The 18,178-nt window shown below is 35.9% G+C and overlaps 1 protein-coding gene across 2 annotated transcripts in view; it reads left to right on the forward strand.

Annotated features, from left to right (window-relative positions):
- The first annotated feature begins 5,448 nt into the window (after positions 1–5,448).
- Positions 5,449–18,178, forward strand: part of Mrtfa (myocardin related transcription factor A) — a 111,806-nt gene continuing 99,076 nt past the window's right edge. Inside the window, exon 1 of one of the 2 annotated variants that reach the window (XM_026405974.2) lies at positions 5,449–5,463. Coding sequence is in view for 1 of the 2 variants with exons in the window: in XM_026405971.1 (XP_026261756.1) it covers positions 17,382–17,427 (46 nt within the window). In the remaining variant the exon portion in view is untranslated. Of the gene's footprint in view, positions 5,464–17,322; positions 17,428–18,178 lie in introns of those variants that run through there. The other variant, XM_026405971.1, reaches the window with a different exon arrangement.

Genomic DNA, 18,178 nt, shown 5'->3' on the forward strand with positions numbered 1-18,178 from the left:
ACTGGAAATAAAAAACTTATTTCCTTTATCATCTTTATCTTCTATGGTACGTGGGACCTTACCTAGTATATATGTGGTAGGCTCTCAGGAAACACTTATCCAGCTCTTTCATGTCAATTACACACACACAAAAAAAAAAAAAACCAAACAAACAAAAAACCAAGAGTTTTCATGATTTACATACTATATTGAAAATAAATCAGAATAAAAGGAAACATCTGCCTAGTTAGAATAAAGGTCATTAATTGATTAAAACAATTTATTATTATTATTTTTTTTAGAGAGAGAGAAAGAGAGAGAGAGAATTTTAATATTTATTTTTTAGTGTTTTGGCAGACACAACATCTTTGTATGTGGTGCTGAGGATCGAACCTGGGCTGCACGCACGCCAGGCGAGCGTGCTACCGCTTGAGCCACATCCCAAGCCCCCAAACAATTTTTTATTATTATTTTTTGGTACTGGGGTTTGAACTCAGGGGCACATCCCCAGCCACATCCCCAACCCTGTTTTGTATTTTATTTAGAGACAAGATCTCACTGAGTGTTACCTTTTGCCTTGCCATTGCTGAGGCTGGTTTTGAACTTGTGATCCTCCTGCCTCAGTCTCTTGTGCCGCTGAGATTATAGATGTATGCCACTGGGCCCGGTTGATTAAAACAATTTTTTATACAGAAAAACTTATATTCAGAAAAACTGTTCCACTTTCAGAAGAGCCCTGCCATTTGGTTGCATGAAACCAGTCTTGTCATGGGCCATAATAAAGGATCCTGCTAGTCTAGGACTTGTATTTTAGAGTTATCAGCTGTGTGCCTGAGCTCTTCCATTTCCCTAACAACATTTTGTGCTGTTGCTTCTGGTTACATATGTTGCTCTGTGCTGGCAGAAGGCATGCAGCCCCCAAAGGGGGTTGGGTGGTATGGAGGAAAGAATCAGGCCAGCAAGAGAGGGAACAGATGGGTTGTGGGAGATGACCCTGCCCCCATGTTTTTTTTTTTTTTCTGGCTGATACTGATCATATGTGAATCAGCAGCACAGCAATTAAAGTTAGTGATCCTTTGATGAAAAACAAAGTTTTGTTTTGGATTTAGTAGAATTATGAACCTACAATACTAAAACATGGTGTTAATTTTACAGTAAGGAAGGAATTGATACGAGGGCTTAATCCTCTAGGGCTAGCCCTCAACATTTTAGAGCTTGTTCTATAGATTGTCACAGTGTACTGGGATTTTTCTCCTTTTACTCATTTGAAAATGAGTAGAGAGCAGTTTGTTTGCTAGAGAAGTAAATCAGTGTGTACATTTTCTTTTGTCAGTGCTTATACTTCTGGCCTGTTTCTTAAAGTCAAGGTTAAGTCACCTTTACTTTGTGCTTTACTAAGTCTTTGTTCTATGGAATAATATTATTTTGAATAAAATATTATAAGAATGTTACCAAACATACTCAAATGTAGAGAGAATAGTATAATAAATGTCTGTATATAGAGAGATATGAGATAGATAAGGTGGGAAAGGTATTGAGGACTGCTGCCCTAAGGAGGTCAGGTTGCAAGGGGTCCACAAATGTCATAAAATTGACATTTTTAAGGGCTGGGATTGTAGCTCAGTCGTTGAACGCTTGCCATACATGTATGAGGCACTGGGTTCGATCCTTAGCACCACATAAAAAATAAATAAATAAAACAAAGATATAGTGTCTATCTACAACTAGTTAACTAAAATTGACATTTTTAGTCTGCAATGGCTGTTGTTAAAGAAAGCAAACATGCTCTTTCAGAATCAAAGGCAAAGAGAATACTGAGCCAAATAAATTATTCTTATATAATTTTCTTTCTAATACACCCAGAGATATTATTTAAATAAAGATAAATCATAGTCAAGATGGAAAATAATTCCTTGAAGGTTAGATTCTGGATTTTCTTAGTAGACATTTGCTTCGAATTCCTAAAACTGTTCACACCCTTAAAGAAACCCTTTTCCCAGTGTTTTTTCATACTACCTCTTTGAATATTCCCTAATATTTTTCTGTTGAACTTGTAACTTGTAAATATGGTACTTTAATACTATGCGGCTACTCACTAAATGCTATTTCCCAAATTTTCTTCCAGTTTTTTTTTTTAAGTTGTAGTTGGACACAACACCTTTATTTCACTTGTTTATTTTTGTATGTGGTGCTGAGGATCGAACCCAGGGTCTCGCATGTGCGAGGCGAGCGCTCTACCGCTGAGCCCCAATCCCAGCCCCAGTTGTTTGGTTTTTTTTTTTTTTTTTTTTTGAGTAGAAATTCCTTCTTATTAACTTTATTTATAATTTCACCTCCCATCTTCATTACTCTCATCTGGACCTTTTCCAATTAATTTTTATTTATGAAGTAGATCAGCCAGAACTGCAGTCAGTTTTGGGGACACTGTTGCCTTACATGAAGATAGATTTTAATGGTCTTTTAGTTTTCACTGGCTTTTAAAAATTTTATGGCTAGGTGGTATTTTTTTTAAAAATTTGTAGTTATAGATGGACACAATGTCTTTATTTTGTTTATTTTTATGTGGTGCTGAGGATAGAACCCAGTGCCTCACATGTGCAAGGCAAGTGCTCTGCCACTGAACCAAAAACCCAGTCCTATTTTGTTGTTTTTTAAAAGTCTTTGCTACAGTCTGTAGGGAACTCCCAGGGCATTTCCATTTCTAGATCAAGAACTATAGCTTTTTTTTTTTTTTTTTTTTTAAATCACAAAAGCAACAGTTTTAGTGAGAATTTGGAATCTATAAGAAAGTAAATAACTATTCCATAATGTGTATATGCTTGAAAGTATAATGTGTACATGATAAATACATACAATTCAATTTGTTGACTTAAAAATAAATTTGGGGGCTGGAGTTTTGTTTGGCTCAGTGGTAAGTGCTCGCCTAGCAAGCATGAGGCATTGGGTTTGATCCTCAGCACCAAATAAATATAAAATAAAGATATTGTTGGGGCCGGAGTTGTGATCAGTGGCAGAGCACTTGCCTAGCATGTGTGAGGCCCTGGGTTCGATTCTCAGCACCACATTTAAAAATAAAATGAATAAAATAAAGATCCATTAACATCTGAAAAAACAATTAAAAAAAGAATACAAAAAATAAATATAAAAATAAATTTAGAAAGAAGAAAGAAAAAAATTTTAAAAATTTTATTAGTTATTGATGGAACTTTATTCATTTGTTTGTTTTTATGCTGAGAATCAAACCCAGTGCCTCACACATGCTAGGCAAGCACTCTACCACTGAGCCACAACCCCAGCCCCCCCGCCCCTGCCGCCGAAGAAAAAAACTTTTATAGTTCAATCAGACATAACCCTTGTTCTGTGTTTTGATATACTTTGCTCTGTGTACTATTTTTATATGACTATACCTATTATGTCTTAGTTTTTTCTTAGGTCTTAAACACAACTTTAGAATATATATATTTCCACTTTTGAAATGCTTTGTAAAAGTTATTCTCAATTTATATTATATTATATTTTTTCAGGAGAGTACCTGGTGATTGAATCCAGGGGTGCTTAACCACTGAGCTATATCCCCAGCCTTTTTATGTTTTATTTTGAGACAGGGTCTTGCTGAGTTGCTGAGGTTGGCTTTGAACTTATGATTCTCTTGACTCAGCCTCTCCAGCACTGGCTTGAATATGTATATTTAAATTAATTATTAATTCTATTGTTGAAAATATTTAATTATTGTTGAAAATATTTTCATGTTATTTATATCTTTGTCTTTTTAAAAATTTTATTTCTAAATTTTATTTTTCTGAGGTGGGGTTTTACTCTCTTGCTTAGGCTGGTTCAAGCTCATGGGCTCAAGTGATTCTCCCACCTTAGCCTCCTAGTGCCAGGATTATAGATTTGTGCAACCACACCTGGCTCTTTGTCATTTTAAATATTTTGTTCTTTTCATGTTTCTAGGTATTTTGTTTTTAACATCCTAGTTTTGGGTACTATGGTTGAATATTCATTTAAGTTAAACTATTTGAACTAATGTCCATCATCAAATAGATATCTTTGTATTGGTATTTCTTTTTTCTTTTTTTAGTATTTATTTTTTAGTTTAGGTCTGCACAATATCTTTATTTCATTTTTATGTGGTGCTGAGGTTTGAACTCAGTGCCTCCCGTGTTCTAGACAAGCACTGTACCACTGAGCCACAACCCCAGCCCATGTATTGGTATTTCTTTATGGAATTGAATGATTTGGAAACTGTTTTCTTTTTTAGTTTTAAGTGGATACAATATCTTTATTTTACATTTATGTGGTGCTGAGGATCTAACTCAGTGCCTCAAGCATGCTAGGTGAGCACTCTACCACTGAGCCTCATCCCCAGCCCAGGAAACTGTTTTCTTTAAGAATTTTCCTCCCTCAGATATGTTGGTACAATATGATACTTTAATACTGTGGAGCTACTCTCTAAATGCTATTTCTCAAGATGCTCTCCCTTAGTAGTTGGAAGGTAACATTTATTTTTAATATTTATTTTTTAGCTTTAGGTGGACACAATATTTTTATTTTACGTTTATGTGGTGCTGAGGATCGAACCCAGTGCCTCATGCATGGTAGGCGAGCACTCTACCACTGAGCCACAATCCCAGCCCCTTATTTATTTTTTTTAATGTTAATTTTTTTAGTTGTAGTTGGACACAATACCTTTATTTCACTTATTTCTTTTTATGTGGTGCTGAGGATCGAACCCAGGGTCTCACATGTGCAAGACGAGCTCTCTACTGCTGAGCCACAAACCTAGCTCAGTAACATTTATCTCAGTTATTTCTCCTGACCAGTGTTTCCTTTTAGCTCATTATATGTTTGTACAGTGTTTTTAGTTCATTTGTGTGTTGTCCTCCCAAGTGAACTAGTAGGGAGGACAGTGGGAAATTTGAAATGCACTCATTCTGTGAGCATATTTAATAACATATTTTATAATAAATAAATATAATATATAAATAAATAATAAATATAATATAAATAAATATAATATAAATAAATATAAATAAATAAATAAAAATAAATATAATAAATAATAACATATTTAATAACATATTTTAATAGCATATTTTACAAAAAGCTGTTAATAATGGTGGTTTTCTGCTTATGTAATTTATAATGTTAGTATTCAGCATATATTCAATGGTGTGATTTCTTTATGGTACCAGCTAAACTTTTTGTTTCTGCATTTCTAGGTTGCCATCACGAAAGCCAAAGTGGATTTCTCCAGTGTGGTGTGCCTGCCCCCTTCCGTCATTGCTGTGAATGGCCTGGACGGAGGAGGGGCTGGCGAAAATGATGATGAACCTGTGCTGGTGTCCCTGTCTGCGGCCCCCAGCCCCCAGAGTGAAGCGGTTGCCAATGAATTGCAGGAGCTCACCCTGCAGCCCGAGCTGACCCTGGGCCTTCACCCTGGCAGGAATCCCAATTTACCTCCACTTAGTGAGCGGAAAAATGGTGAGATCATATGGAATTATTGCATCGCCTGATTTGAACCAGGATCTGTATGTTTCTAATGCTACAGATTCTTTACTTCATGTCTCTTGAAGGTTTTTAAGAATCTTAATATTTCTTATAAAATAGAGAAATAGTGGTAAGTTTAGGTGATCATGATAAGCCCTACATTTTCTGCCTGTGTTGCTATAATTGCTTTTGATTTTATCTTCCCGCTTCTCTGCCTTCCCCACCCCATTCTTCCCATGAGTTAATTAATTCAGCAAATACTTATTGAACACTTATGTATTATTGAACTTTCCTAATTAAGATTAGAGATTAAATAGTAAACAAGTCTCTGCTTTTAAACTTTATGTGAATGGAATCACATAATGGTGATTTCTTCAATATATTTTTGAAATTCATCTATGTTGATTTGTTTGTGGCTATAATTAATTTTCATTGTTATATAAGCAATCCATTCTGTGGATATAAAGCAATTCAATTTATTTGTCCATTTTACTGTTGATCTTTTGTTTTTTTTGTCTATATGTGTGGGGGTATTGAGGGGTGGTACTAGGGATTAACTCAGATTTACCACTGAGCTGCATTCCTAGCCCTTTTTAATTTTTTGAGACAATATCTTGCCAAGTTGCTGAGGCTGAACTCAAACTTAGGAACTTGTGATCCTTTTGCCTCAGCCTTCTGAGTTGCTGGAATTACAGTCAAGTGCTACAGTGCCCAATATTAATCTGTTTTACTTAAGGACTATTATGAATCTTGCTGCTGTGAAATTCTTGTTCATGTTCTTTTGGTATATCTGTTGGGATTTTTATTTGAAATATATTATTTATAAGTAAATGAGGAAAATCGGCTTTTCTAAATATACAGGTCTTCTTGCTCATTAATTTATTTTATCTCTGATTAAGTGAATTTTCTTTAATATCTTATGCAGTTTTATACATTTCTCTATAAAGGCCATGTATATATTATTAGTTTATTGCTGAGTTTCTTATTTTTGGTAGTTGTTATAAATGGTATTTTTAATGAACTATTTTCTTTTTGATGCCAGGGCATAGACCTGCCAAACCTTTTCAAAATCCCTATGCCTTTTTTTTTTTTAACATGCAATGCCCTGTATTTGGGATGTCCTTTCTGTTTTGTTTTTTTTTTTTAATATTTATTTCTTTTCAGTTATTGGCGGACACAACATCTTTGTTTGTACGTGGTGCTGAGGATCGAACCTGGGCCACACGCATGCCAGGCGAGCGCACTACCGCTTGATCCACATCCCCAGCCCCTTGGGATGTCCTTTCTCTCCTAACTCTTCTTACTATCTCTACTTGTCCTTAAGGATTCTGTTCAGGTCTCAGTGTTTTTGAGAAGTCTTTGCTAAGTCAGAGTCACGAACATTTCATCACGGTCTATTTTAATTGGAATTCTTTACTCAGCCATGTGGATGAGCTTGTGAAGACCAAAATCATTGTTAAACTCCTCCCAAAATCCTGCAGTGCCTTCCCATGAGGCTTGTGATGAAAACTTATTTTTGATGATATGGCCTGGTATCTTTTCTGACCTCATTTCTTATCACTTTTTTCTAGCTTACCCTATTCTGTTCTAGCTACACTGACTTTCTTGCTGTTTCTTGAACACATCAAACATGCCCTGCACCAGCACCTTCACTGAAATCCTGGCACAAGCATCATTTCCTTAGGGAGGCCCTCCCTGACTATCTTCTCTTAAATAGCGCCCCCCATTACTCTCTATCTGCTTTTTTTTTTTAAGCACTTATGATTCATCATTTATTTATTGTCTGTTTCATGAAGGAAAAAGCTTCATTTTATTAATTGATATATACCTGACTCTTGGCTCAGAGTAGGCACCCAGTAAATATTACTGAATGACTAGAAGAATGGTTTACTTTTTTGTCTCAAGAGGCAAGAACTGTTTTTATATCCATAGTTAATAGCAGTGTTTGTGAAACAGAAGAAATCTCCATTCTAGGAGATTGTGTGTATGTATGTAAGCTGTGCAGGGGATCAAATTCAGGGCCTATGAGTGTTAGGCAAGTGCTCTACCACTGATCTATACCCCTAGCTCATCTGGGAGATTTTTGTGTGTTCTTTTCTCATTTGTAATTTTCACCCCCTCCACTCCAAATGGCAGCTTCCTAACTTACTGTAATCTTTTTTTTTTTTAATTTAAATAATGAGATTTATTTTTATAGTTACATAAAAACAAATATTATGTATGTTAATGGAGCAATATGTAATATTGTGCATATTATAGACTAATATGTCATATTTTGAACGTATATGTTACATAACATTAAATCAGGTTAACCATATCTAGCTCCTTAAACATTTTTTAATTAATTAATTAATTAGTTCTAATTTGAATATTACAGCAGAATGCATTTCGATTCATAGTATATACAGCTGGAGCTCAATTTTTCGTTTCTCTAGTTATACATAGAGTCATACTATTCATATACCTAGGGTAATGATGTCCATCTCATTCTACCATCTTTCTTATCCCACTACCGCCACCCTTCCCCTCCCTCCCCTCTGCTTATCCAAAGTTTAAGCAACATATTTTTAAGTATTGACCACTGCCATGAGAGCTGACAAACGTCAAAAGTCTTATTCCTCCTCTGCCCCCACTACTTAGAACTTTGTGTGTTTTTCCCCCCTAAGGCTGAAATATCTTGCTTCATTTCTTTAAAAGTGTTTTCTATTACTTACTGTAATCTTAAGAAGAAGGAGTCAGGGAAAGAGTGGAGACAAAGAAAAAAGTTAACTGATAGAGCTGAGTTCCCATAGAGATGTGAAGGTAGGTTCTAAAGTATTGTCTTTTCCCTGGGCAGGAGTTGGGACCAAGATTCCTTTGGGGTGGGAGGAATGACAATGAAGGCAATGATGGCAAACAGTTCCCTACTATTTGGACAGGAAGTGGAGAAAATTGGTGTCAGTGGAGTCATCTCAGTGGAGAAGATGGCAGATACTGGTTTTGAGCAGAGGTATTGGGGTATCCTCACCCTTCTCTCTGAACTTTCCCCTTAGCATATAAATTAAAAATTAAAAGTCTCTCCCTCTGCTTTCTCATATCCCAGACTTCACTGTTGTGGTTTCTGTCACTGCCTATTCTCAAAAACTGCTGCTGCCATTCATTAGCATTCTTTTTGTTGCAGTTGGAGTAGGTACTCTGTGGTCTTTATTCTGCTTGATCTCTCTGCAGCATTTGACATGGTTGGCCACTCCCTCAGACTTAAAACAAGCTTCCTCCATTGACAACTGTGACATTATCTTTTCTGTAGCTTTTTTCACTCTACCTTTCTAGCCGCTACCTTTTCAGTGCTGACCCTTTGCTATCTTTCTATACCTGCCTCCTAAATTTTGTCTTGTTAGCATTCAGCCCAGGGGGAGAAAGACTGAATATGCTTGTGAGAAAATCATTATATATTTTACACTCAGTCTTTGCGTGGTCATTTGTAAAAAGGTTTGGGTAGAAACAGACATGAAAAATCTCTGAGAAGATTGTGACCCTGGAAAATGTGGTGTTGTAGAACAGAGTGGACCCTGGAGTTGAAGGACAGACTTTTTCTTGAATGGGTATGCCACACTGTGTGTTGAGAGGGTGGAGTTAGAAGTTGGTAAGAAGTTTCAAGGTGTGTGTGGTTTTTGTTTTGTTTTGTTTTGTTTTAACTCTTCTGTCTTCTTTGAAGCTGAACACTTAGGTCTAAAAGATATATTTGGTCTGCCTGAAGATCCTGTTCAGCCTGGGCTTAGAGAAGCCTGGAAAAACCTTCCCTTTGAAGATCTGGCCCGTTGGCTCCAACTCAAGGAGTTCTGGCCCCTAGTTAATAAATGTATCATAATGGAAAATAATTTCTTTTACTAACTTTATATTCATTCTTAAACAGTATAGGTTAGTTGAAATTTATATGAATGGAATAGTTCTGTATTTCTCTTTAGTTCAATATAGGCGGTATTTATTCATCTTGTATATAACTGTGATTTATCCATCTTCATTGCTTTATAGGGAAAGCTTTCCTGGATAACTATCCCATAATTTAAAAATTCCATTCTGCGGGTACATATTTAGGTTGTTTTACTTTTAGGCTATTAGTCCAGTGTTTTTGTGAATCTCCTTCATCTTTCCTGGTGCATGTGCACACGTACCCAGGACTTAGAAGTTTCTGTTTATATATCATTACTAGGTGATTATACCAGTTCACATACCTTCCAGTAACATATGAAAATTTAACTGCCCTATATCCTTCCAACATTTGGAATTGGTGAGTCTTTTTTGAAGTTTTCCACTCTGCTGGCTATATAAAGATCTCTTATCACATTCTTGATTTTTACTTTACTTTTTCTACTGAGGTTGAGTATTTTCTTATCAAACATATGGATTTCCTTTTGTAAAGTGGTAAGTTAAATCTATTGCCTATTTTTTTCTAATATCATTTTTTTCTTATTGAATAAAAGGAGTTTTAAAAAATAGTCTGAATATTAGTTTGTTAGTTAAATGTGTCACAGATATCTTTTCCCTTGCTTGTTTTTCTTTATCTTTTTTTATGGTATGTATGTGTATTATTTATTTTTTGGGTTGTGCCAGAGATTGAACCAGGGCCTTGCTTGTGACAATCAAGCACTCTGTCACTGAGTTACATCCCCTACCCTCTTTGTGGGATCTTTGGATGAAATGTTTATGTAATCAAGTCTTTTATAATTAGTTAATTTTGTATTTTGGGTTTCTGGAAATAATGCTTTGTATGGGTTGAGACAGGGTTCAATATAATTTATTTTCTCCAAACGAATTTCCAGTTTTTGAAATTACTCTTCTTTTCTCCACTGATCAGCAGAGTAACCTTTTACATAGTAAGGACTTGTCTTTGGGTGGATGTGGTTTTGAGCTTGATGATTGCTTCTGTTGATCTGTTTGTCTTTGCCTGCACTAATCTCTCAGGGTTGTTTTTTTTTTTTATTATTTGTATTTGGAATTGAACCCATAGGCTCTTGACCACTGATGTACATCACCAGTCCTTTTTTTTTCTTTTTTCTTTTTTTGAGATGGGATCTTGGTAAATTGCTAAGGGTTGTGTTGTGAATTGCTGTATACTGCCCTTGAACTTGTGATCATCCTTTCTTAGCCTCCCAAGTTGCTGGTATTACAGGTGTATACCACTATGCTCAGCAATAACTTTATAGTTTTAGTTATGATAACTGTATTAAGCCCTGTTATATGGAGAAAATAACTCCTTTTCCCCAAGAGTGTTTTTAAGTAGCCTTTTCAAAGGGTGTGTAACATTCTATTCTGTGCCAACATTTAATTAATCTTTCCCCCACTGAACATTTGAACCATTTTCTATTTGTTACACATTAATGTTTGGATGAATATCTTTTAAAGCCTTTTCTACATTTTAGGTTATTTCTTAAGAAGTAGAGACACTGACTTCAAGGTTTTGACCATTTTTATGTTGAAAATTTATTCAGTGACTAGGGATTTCAGTTGAATACTAAGTATTAGTATAAGTATTGAATACTATGTATTAGTACTAGTAATGAGCAAGAATTCTCATCTAGAGAATTTTGTCATAGAATTTATAGTTCTGTGACAGAAAAAGATTGAAAAAAGGGTTATATAAGCCAATTCATAGTTACAAACTTTGGTAATTGCTTTAAAAAAAGCACAATAATACAAAGCACAATTTAAAAAAAGCATAATAAGGGGCTTGGGTTGTGGCTCGGTGGTAGAGCACTTGCCAACATGTGTAAGGCACTGGGTTCAATTCTCAGCACCGCATATAAAATAAATATTATAAAGGTCCACCATCAACAACTAAAAAAAAGAAATTAAAAAAAAGCACAGTAATTCTGTAATAACAGAACAACAGAGATTTGTGTGAAGGTTCTGATGTAGTAAAGCGTTGGTCAAGACAGACCTCTTAGAGGATAAAGATTTAAGTTGAGGGCCAAAGCACAAGCAGTTGTTTGCCAAAGAGAAAGAAGGAATAAATAGCATATGAGAGGCTGGGGGACAAGCAATGGTTATGGGGGAAATTGGCAGGAAAAAACTAAAAGAATTCCAGGATGTCTGTGGAGACAGTGATGTGAAATGAGTAGTTAGGGGCTAGGCCACACAGTCCTTTGTAGATCTTATTAAGAATTGAGGCTGTGGGAACTGGGTTGTTGCTCAGCGGTAGAGCGCTCGCATAGCATGCTGAGGCCCTGGGTTCAATCCTCAGCAGGAAAGAGAGAGAGAGAGAGAGAGAGAGAGAGAGAGAGAGAGAGAGAGAGAGAGAGAGAAAGAGAAAGAGAAAGAAAGTTATTGGGTCCAACTACAACTAAATAATAAATATTAAAAAAAAAATTGAGGCTCTTGAAAAATACATTGTCCAGTGATATCTCAAGTTGCCTACCAGTTTATACTTCTGTCAGCCTTGTATGAATGCCTGGTTCATTAATTAGCTTTGATATTCTCACTTATAAATAACAACAGAACAAACAAACAAAAACTTGCTGATGTGACAGGCATAATGTTTTCATTTCAATTCTTGTTTAAATGCTAAGACCAGTTTCTATTTTTTTTAATTAATATTTATTGCAAGAGGTACAAACTCAAATATTCAAAGAGGCCAGGCAAGCAGTGGAAGTAAGAAAAGAAGGCATTTATTATATTACAGAGAGTGTTAGGAAGTGTAACAAATTTGAGAGCAGACTGTCTGAAGTGGGTCTACTATAGAATGCTGTTGTAGAGCTAATTGTTACTGTGTCAGAAGGCCAGCTTTGTGTTGCTGGATTTTCTCATGCTCCCCCCCCCCCCAATTTCAATTTGTATTTGTTTAGTTACTAGAGAGGAGGAACCTTTCCCCCAAATGTTTGTGGCCACTGGATATTTCATATTTCACCACGCAGTTCATTTTCTTATTATTTTAAAGGTTCTTCCACAGGTATTTAGTTACAGACCAGGAACACTTGCCAGGAATTTGTACAAGAGTTTCTTACATGTTCCTCATGCTCAGTACTCTGGATAAGAGGCTGGATCAAGTCAAGACTGGTTCCTTTGACTTTATTTTATGGTTAATAGAAATTTAAAAAGAACTGGATAAACTCTGATGCCTTTATTTTTTTAAGAGCTAGCTCATATCATTCTTCCTGTAAGAAGCAATCCAAGTTTCTTGTTAGAATCAATTGCTGTTTCTTTTACATTTGTTCAGCTCATGGTTTGGTTTGTATGCTAATTTAGCATTTCTCTTTTTCCTTTTTTAAAATTGTTGATTAAGGATTTTTTATCCTAGATTTCACTCTAGGGGTCTTGAGGTCAGGAACAGTGTTAGTCTGAGTCATCCTTGTCTTTGTGCTGCTCCACTGGTGTTGACACTGTGCATAGTGACAGTATTGCAGGCGTACAGTATGAATGAGACAGCTGTTCATATTTATGGTTATTGCAGCCCTCAACATTTACTATACCTTGTAAAGTGAGCTGAAAATATAGCCTTCTATCCTAAGGCCAAATAATAACATACCTATGGTAGTGTGTGATTCTCCCAAGTTTGTAGCTTTCAACTAGGCTTCTCAGTAGTAGTAAGCTACACAGGTTAGGGAAGCTGCCCAGGACCTGGAGCGACTTCCCTGTGCTGGGTCATGTTAATCTTGTGGATGTTTCACTTTGCTTAACACCAGGTATCTTACCTTTGTAATTTCAGTATGATAATTAGATTTTTTAGAGGTAAAAACATTACATGTTTCAAATTAGCCAGCTGTATTCTGTTTAGATGATCCCAGTTTTGTTGGCAACATCCAAAGTATCATAACCAGGAGCCGGTTTAACATACGCTGCTCTCTCTGTCAGGCCTGATCAGGGTGCTGACCTTGGCTACATCAGTTTCATGGAGCTAGCTTCTTTACAGATCTTTTAATCTGGTGCTTGTTGGCCTTGACATCCACAGTGAACATAAGTGTGTTTGCTTCTACCATCTGCATGGCCAGCTCAGTGATTGGGGGAGCTTGATGATGGCATAGTGATCAAACTTATTTCTTTGGGGTGCTCTTCAAGGGTATTTGGGCTAACTCTGGAGCCACAGGGTCTTAGGCTTCCAGAAGGCAGGTGACGTGTGGATCTTTTAGATAACAAAATAAAGATGCCTCAAGTTTTTTTGTGTGTGTTTTTTGTTTTACTAGGGGTTGAACCCAGGGGCACTTAACTACTGAGCCACATCCCCAACCCTTTTTTTTTGTATTTTATTTAGAGACAAGGTCTCCCTGAGCTTAGGGCCTTGCTAAATTGCTGAGTCTGGCTTTGAACTCATGATCCTCCTGCCTCAACCTTCTGAGTCTGGGATTATAGGTGAGTGCCATACACCCAAAGATGCCTCAAGTTTGAGGCCAGCCTCAGCAGTTTAGTGAGACCTTGTCTCAAAATAATAAATAAAAAGTACGGGGGATGTAGCTCAGTGGTTAAGTGCCCTGGATTGGATCCCTAGTACCACACACACAAAAATGTAAGCGGTGGCCCTGAGAGGGGCAGAGAGAGAAAGAGGAGCCATCTGGGACTCTGGTGGAAATGTTAGTGAGGTAGGAAACTGGGATTTTCAAGAAAACTTAGGAAATGGGAAGTTGTTTTTTTTTTTTTCTTTTTAAAAAATTTTATTTAGAATACCTATTTGTAGAAGTTAGCATAATTTTACAGATAATTAGAAAAATTCTTTTCTCTCAGCAAACATGTATAACAGGTTAAGAATAATAGATTAGAAATGTAATGCATCATCAACAGTATCCTGTGACTATCTGTACATTTACTATGCACCTTAAGGAAAAGAATTTGACAATGTGCTATACTTACACTGCAGATAACATACTGTTATTTTGTAATACAAAACTGACCAGTGATAGTGCTTAAATTTATAAATGGCCATTAAACAGAATTTTTAACTTAAATGTGTATTTAGCATGTTAAAAAGTGAAAAAAAAATTAACTGAAGTTTTGTGGCCTGTCAGTTCATATGTTTCATGGCATTTTTCTTTAAAGGAAGAATATCAATATTGTAATACTAAAATAATTTTTCATGATAAATGCAGAAAGGAATTTTCCTAAATAGAAAATGGAAAGTTTTAAGGAGAGTATTGAAAGCCTTAAATCCAGTGGGAAGATCAACTATTACACAAACGTGGCTGGTTCCTCTTCATTATGAACATTAAAGGCCATGGGCTGCTGTGGGGTGAGGGTGCAAAAGCTAAACACAAAGCTATATTATTGCTATGATTAACAACCTTGTTAAAAGCATTTCTTTATAGCCAGTTAAAAACTGCTACATTTAAAAACTCTACTGATATCCTACTATATTATGTTCCTAATAGAGACTGTAGATCATCTTAAAGTTGTGTTGATTAGCTAGAGAGTTATGATTAGATGCAAAACTCTTTATTTTATTGGAAATTAAGATCATTATCCTTCATTCCCTTTGTGCTGTTAGTTTGAAAATTGTGTTCATTTGTACAGAGACCTTATTAAAGTTTAGTTCTGTTTTTTGGAAATGTGACCAGTTTGCACCAAAAATAGTGGAACTGAAGCTGTTTTGAACCATAGAGATTCAGACTTTACAATTGTGAACCCCATTTTTTAAAAATTATTATATACATTTTAATTATTAATGGACCTTTATTTTATTCTTGTATTTGTATGTATTGCTGAGAATCAAATCCAGTGCCTTACACATGCTAGATAAGCGCTCTACCACTGACCCACAGCTCCAGCCCCGTGAACCCTGTTTTAAAGCCTGTTTTCACATTGATTCTATTGCTTTGCCAATGCTTGTAAGTGTAAATGCAAAATCTGAGCAATGAGGCAAATATCTGTTGCTTCTTATTTCCTCTTCTTTTAAGATTGCTTTTTTAGATTTCCATTTTAAAAATAGGTTTTCTTTAGATCCTTTGTCCTAAAGTGCATATGGGTGTGGACTTGCTGTGGCGAAGTGAAATCAACTTAAATGTGCTGTTTTATTATTTCTACCATTCTTATTTCTACCATTCTACCATTCCGCAACTGTTAGTATTTCCTATAGGGCTGGATATTGACACTTGGAGCATTGCAAGCACTCTTCTCCCCAAAGAGAAGAGTTTTGGCAGGAGGAAAGCAACCCTATGCCCTTCCTACCATTTTTGTGCAGAAATCTTATAATTTGTCTTTATTTTTCTCTAAGTATAAAACTGTGAGAACTTGTGTCTTTGAAAAAAACTCACACAGCAAATTGTACAGCCCACAGAGGGAGACAGGAATGACCCACCCTTTTAGGGATGTTTCTCCTTCAGTTGCTAACCTCTGACCAGACTCTCTTGTAGTCTGAGTTGAAATTTACCCATTTTTCATAAGATAGTCAGAGAGCTTGGGTGCCAGAAGGGACCAGTGAGAATGCTGCTGCCTCTCAGAGCAGCATGCAGCCCACACTGGCTGCCGCTCTGTTGCCAGTTGAGTCATTCCCACAGTTCTATATAGAGCTCTTCTTTTAAACATCATGTTCTTGGAGAAAGAAAGGAAGTTTTTCTCTTCCACAGAATCTTCCCCACCCCAATTCTGCGTTGCTTTCTCTTTTCTAAGAATATTGCTCTCACTCACTTAGAGACTGTTCTTTTTTAAGGTCTCCTAATGCTTTCATTTATCATTTGTTTGACTATGTAAGCTTTAAAGTATTTGCTGTATTGAGGTTACAGCAGTAGGCTTTCAAGATATGGGCTGCTACTTCACCATAAAGATTGAGAAATTCTAGATAAACAGACCAAACATGGATTTCTAGCTTTCAGCTATTTAAAAGTCCCTCAAATTTGCCAAAAGGCATCTTAATACAATTATTTATAATGAAATAATATGATAATAAAAAGTACCACAAAGGGCATGAATGAGCTTTTAATTTTGGGACAATAAAAAATTGTATACACGTAGTTTAAAAGGATTTTGGTTTTTGTTTTCATTGGACAATAAAATACCCATGTTTGTTTTTATTCGGAAGAACTGCTCTGTGATAGTGGAAGAAGGACTGAAGTTTCATTATCAGGGAAGGGAAATTCTCATACATTGAAGCTGCCTTTCTATTTGCTCTATATCCAGCATGAACATTAAGTATTTTAAGAAAGTCAACATCAGTAAGCTGTCTGTCCACAGATAGCATGTCTCACATGGGTGCAAGTAAGGGGCTCTTTTAGAGGACTGGCAGATCTGAGCAACAGATTACAGCTCCGGAATGTATTCTGATGACTTTTTGAAACAGATATTTTAATTGGAGTGGAGGTGGAGAAATAGTTGAGCTTCTGTAGTTAAATATTCAACTTCCTTAGCCTGTTATCTATAAATATCACAGATGAAAAGACTGTTAGGATTCTCTTCCAGAAAATGTACTTAGTTTACATATTTATTTGTATATGTTTAATATGTGTCTAATACCTCTCCCCATCTCCCATTAATGGATCAGTATGTCACCATTTCTTTCATGAGATTGAATTGTTTGGGTTCTGTTAATCTGTGGCCTTAAACTGCATTAACTCCCGAGTCCCATATAGCAAGGTTCTGAAACAAACCCACCTCCTCATATTAAAAAGAGAGAGTGAAAGCAGTTTTCTGAAAGTCTTTCTGTGTGTCTTTCCCCTCCCACTAGAGACAAATGGAAGGGGAGGAGCTCACTCACTGCTCTTAACCACACTTGTCTTTAGGGGAGCGTGTTGGTCTCAGTCAGCGGTAATGCAACTCCTGTGCCATCTTGACTTGCCTGGAGGGTGGTAAATTGTTAACTGCCGGAGAAGGAATGAGTTCTCACAGTCTGGTTTGAGCACCGGCATGAGATTGAATTTGTGAAAGCCTTCCATAGCCCCTGAAGACAACATCCTTTTTGTATGACTTTGATTTTCTTCATTATATTTGTGGGCTGCTGTTTCTGAGGAGACTCCAGAATGACTCTGCTGGAACCTGAGATGTTGATGATGGCTGTACAGTCAGGTAATTTCCTTATTTCCTGAAAACCTCATTTGCCACGGGCTTCTTAAAAAAAAAAAAAAAAGCTGGGCATATTTGTACTAGGTTTGGAGAAAGATAAAACATAAATGATCCAGAAAATGCACACATTTTCAGGTTTTTATTGCTAAAACAACCCTGTCTTTTCTCTAACTGCAAATTCTAGTTATTCAAACATAGCTTTGAATTACATGCTTACTGATCTTTAGACTCTTCAATGGGGAGATCTATTTGAGAAAAGAAAAACTATTTGTCTTCTTTAATCATTTTATTTTTGCTGTTGACACTGCTTTTAATGAAAGATAATTAAATTGCTTTTGTTGTTTTATACATTACTGTCTTTTTTGGCATTACAGTCTTTAATGACTAATTTATACTCTGTGTTTGTGAAAGCACCTTTTAAATTTTTTCTTAACTGTTCTTTTTCTTTTATATGATAACTTTTATATTTATTTTTTTTATATAGCATCTCTGGACATGCTGTTGGTAAAACATAGGGTTGGGAACAAAATTTGAAGATGGGGAAGTTTAAATAAAAAGGCAGTCAACAGAAAGAATGCAAGATTTTTGAAATTCTATCTCTAAAAATAGTTTTCCAAATCAAGTGTCTCTTAAAACACTTAAAAATTCCAGTTAGTTTTTAATGTTTTCTTACTTTTAGGGTTTTTAGGCTTGTAAGTCAGATATCTAAAAATAGGGAATGTTCTCTTTATTTTTAGAATTCTACTAAAATATA

Source organism: Urocitellus parryii, chromosome 5 (assembly GCF_045843805.1).
Source record: "Urocitellus parryii isolate mUroPar1 chromosome 5, mUroPar1.hap1, whole genome shotgun sequence".
In the NCBI taxonomy this organism is placed as follows: Eukaryota; Metazoa; Chordata; class Mammalia; order Rodentia; family Sciuridae; genus Urocitellus; species Urocitellus parryii.